Genomic DNA, 1,784 nt, shown 5'->3' on the forward strand with positions numbered 1-1,784 from the left:
ATATATGCTGTCAGCTCCTTTGATCTGGTCAGTATACGGAACTCGCAGGTGCCTTGGGTGTGGTCGTTAAAGTTGTTTTTGTTGTCGTATTGAAGAAACCACCGTCTTGTGCTCATAGGTTGTTATGTTAAATGCTTTTACAAGGATAACCGCATAGTATGGTTCGAATAAGTAAAAGCGGTTATAATACCTTCTAATACATGCCCATTACAAGAAGCTATTTGTACAACAACCACAATGCCATATCATCGATCAATAACTTCTTCGGATTCAGAGGTTAGTAAAAAAATAATATATAATATGTATATGTAATACTGAAAAAAATTGGAAGTCAGTTGTAACACTACTCAACTCTATTGTTATAATTCATGATACAAACATATAAAATTAAAATAATATTTAATGTTTGAATACAACATAGAATATAATAAATACAATATAATTATAATTATGTTAATAAGTTTGACTGTATTTATAGAGTTAGATTATTACACCACTCATTCATTTTTGTAAATTAACTATGTTTAGGATGAACATTTTAGTGAAACTGTTGATAAGGAAATGAGTCCGTCAGTATCGAAAATAAAACCAAATTCAAAACGTAGCGCAACAAGTGGGAAAAAACAATCCAGAAACAAAAAGCCAATGAAGATTGTAATAAAAATAATATATATTTATAATGTTAACATTAATATTTTTTTTTTTTATATAGCACAAATCATACCGTGAAAATGTTGCTGAACTTTTGCAAACCGAAGAAATTGATAACGACAATAAGAATTCTTTGACTTTTAGACAAGGAGATGGCGTGGTTACAATAAAATGTCCTGTTGATGACAAGCCGAGCCATCTATATGTGATCTCACATTATAAAATGTCTAACATAGAAAATGGTTAGGTTAGAAACATTGGTTTACTTATTTTATTTACCTTATTGTTTAAAAAAAAATGTAATTAATTGTTATAGATGGAAATTCAGTGAAGCTACCATTAGATTACATACAAATGACAACCATCCGCTTAATACCAGTCTTAATCAAACAATACAGTCAATATTCGATACTATGCTAAGAGATCCCAAGCGTGAAACTCGCAAAAGCAAGACACCAATTTGATTATTATAAGCAAAAAATAAATTTATTTAATAAACAAAACAATATAATATTATATTATACGATGTGTTTCTAATATAGTAATATCATAAAAAAACATTGATAACAATATTCACTGAGAATATAATAATCATAATATTATGCTACGATAATATACAGCTGATTACCAGATGAAACTATTATTTTTTTTTTGCTGCATGTGATGAGATTATTCTAATGATTATGGTTGTAGATAACGATGAAGGTAAACACGTCGTGTTGTAGATATATGTATAATAAATAATATCTTAACCCATGATGTTTATACCGTATTTATGATTAGATAATATAATATTATGTACTTTCTATCAAATAAAAACGTAATTTATTGGGGCTAGGAATTCAATACTTCTGCCAAATCGTAAGATTAAACACTTACTGAATCAAATAACGCAGACCATAATTATTACTATTCTTAATGATCCGAGGTAACGTTCAATTAAATAAAAAATAAAAAAATAGATTATTGAATAAAAAATTTTTATTAAAAAAAAACAATAATTATACATATACATTTTTTGTCTATTTTTTTATACTATTAGATCTTGTAAAATCATATCAGACATTGCGTTAAAATGGAATTGTAATATTTCATGTAAAAATGATGTGTCATCGTTTTTTAGATGTGAATAA

The 1,784-nt window shown here is 26.9% G+C and overlaps 1 protein-coding gene across 1 annotated transcript; it reads left to right on the forward strand.

Annotated features, from left to right (window-relative positions):
- Positions 1-59: 59 nt before the first annotated feature.
- LOC103310802 lies at positions 60-1,140 on the forward strand. Its single transcript, XM_016808668.2, has 4 exons — positions 60-276; positions 529-654; positions 713-893; positions 968-1,140. The coding sequence occupies exons 1-4, from the start codon at positions 238-240 to the stop codon at positions 1,069-1,071; spliced, it is 450 nt and encodes a 149-aa protein (XP_016664157.2). The 5' UTR covers positions 60-237; the 3' UTR covers positions 1,072-1,140.
- The last annotated feature ends 644 nt before the right edge of the window (positions 1,141-1,784 follow it).

The sequence above is a fragment of the Acyrthosiphon pisum genome, chromosome X, assembly GCF_005508785.2.
Source record: "Acyrthosiphon pisum isolate AL4f chromosome X, pea_aphid_22Mar2018_4r6ur, whole genome shotgun sequence".
In the NCBI taxonomy this organism is placed as follows: domain Eukaryota; kingdom Metazoa; phylum Arthropoda; class Insecta; order Hemiptera; family Aphididae; genus Acyrthosiphon; species Acyrthosiphon pisum.